The 1,849-nt window shown below is 28.0% G+C and overlaps 1 protein-coding gene across 1 annotated transcript in view; it reads left to right on the top strand.

Moving 5' to 3' along the window:
- Window positions 1-210: 210 nt before the first annotated feature.
- ENU1_155940 (heat shock protein 70, putative) overlaps window positions 211-1,849 on the top strand; it is a gene marked incomplete at both ends in the record, with an annotated part of 1,689 nt that continues 50 nt past the window's right edge. The window contains one exon of the mRNA XM_008860715.1: window positions 211-1,849. This exon is cut by the window's right edge and continues 50 nt beyond it. Coding sequence (XP_008858937.1) covers window positions 211-1,849 — 1,639 coding nt within the window.

Below are 1,849 nucleotides of genomic sequence, written 5' to 3'. Positions count from 1 at the left end.
TTAATAGTGAATGAGTCTTAAATATAAATTATATAAACAAATTCATAATAAAAAAAGACAATAACTAAGAAATTTCAGAATAGGAAAAATTAACAATTGTACTAAGTCATTTCATTTTTTAAAAAAAAAGAAAAAATAAATGATGTTTATTCAAAGGGAATGAGATAGAAATAATATTTATTAGTAAAATGAACTTAAAAATATCATTTCATGGCAGTAGAACAAGACATATTTTCAATTGGAATTGATTTAGGAACTACATATTCTTCTATTGCTTATTGTAAAAGTAAGAACAATGAAATTAATATAATCCAAGATGAACAAAATAAAAACCAAGTGGCTTCATGGGTAAGTTTATCACAGTTAGGCAATAATGGCAATACAATTGTAGGAAACAGTGCGAAGGATGATATTCATAGTGAATGTATTATTTATGATTCTAAGAGAATAATAGGAAGAGATGAAAGTGATGTGAATTATGAAGACCGTGATAATTGGCCATTTAAAGTAAAAAGTAGAAATAATGGACGTGCATATATTGAATGTTATAACCCACAAACTCAAGGTGCTGAAGAGTTTGAACCAGAAGAAATAAGTGGAATGATATTAAAACATTTATATGATAAGGCACAAATGAAAATTAGCAATAATGCAATAACAAATGTTGTTATTACTGTTCCAGTTGATTTTAATGATAAACAAAGAGATGCAACATTGTTGGCATGTCAATTGGCAGGGATTAAGAATGTTACACTTGAAAATGAACCAACCGCTGCAATTGTTGAATATAAAAAAGAATATCCAAATTCATTAAAAGAAGGAGATAGAGTAGTAATAATTGATTTTGGAGGAGGAACATTAGATGTAGCTTGTTGTAAAATAGGAAGTGATAATAATGTTAACGTAGAATCAAATGGAGGAGACCAAGATTTAGGAGGAAATGATTTTGATAAAGTGATGATTGACATTATTAAAAAAAAAGTAGAAAAAGATATTCCAGGATATTATGAAAAGAAACGGGGAATGACTCAAAAAGCAAAGATAATGTATAAAAAGAAATTAATTAGATTAAAGAAAGAAGCAGAACGAGTTAAAGTTGAGTTAAGTGATAGAACAAATAATGAATTAGCTAAAAAAGAAGTGAAAACTACCAAAGATATAATGACTGAGGTAGAATTAGAATTAGATAGTTTGTTAGGTAAAGAGCATAGTGATGAGATTATTGGTACTATCATTACAAGAAAAAAATTTGAAGAAGAATGTGAAGAAAGAGGATTATATGAAAGGTTTATAAATAAAATAAAACAAGTCACTCAAAGAAAAGGATATAAAAAAGGAAATGTTAAATTAGTATTATTAATTGGTGGAACATGTAAAATGCCAAGGATTAGAGAAGAAGTTAGTAATTTATTTGGTGAAGTAATATTTTCTAATAATAACTTTAATCCACTTACTGCTGTTGTAAAAGGAGCTGCATATTTATCATATTTAAAACAAGTAAATGCTATTGGTCATGAAACTGTATATGATAGTGTTCCAATACCAATTGGAATAGAAGTAGAGGGAGGAAAGTTTGAAATACTTGTTAAAGACGGAGAAACACTTCCTACAAAAGGAACAACCAGAGAGTATTGTACAACTCGAGATAATCAAACTAGTGCGGATTTTATAATTTATCGAGGATTTGGTAAATATGTTAGTTCACTTGGGGTTGAAAGAGTTACAAAACTTAGCATTAATGGAATTCCCAGTGGAAAGCGTGAAGAACAAAAATTTAAATTTACAATTCACATTAATACTAATGGAATGATGGAAATTAGTGCTTCTCTTGTTGGAGGTAATATTAAAG

Source organism: Entamoeba nuttalli (assembly GCF_000257125.1).
Source record: "Entamoeba nuttalli P19 unplaced genomic scaffold asmbl_6512, whole genome shotgun sequence".
Classification (NCBI taxonomy): Eukaryota; Evosea; order Mastigamoebida; family Endamoebidae; genus Entamoeba; species Entamoeba nuttalli.
The sequence above is the reverse complement of the archived record's forward strand: the minus strand, read 5'-3'. Positions and strand labels throughout refer to the sequence as shown.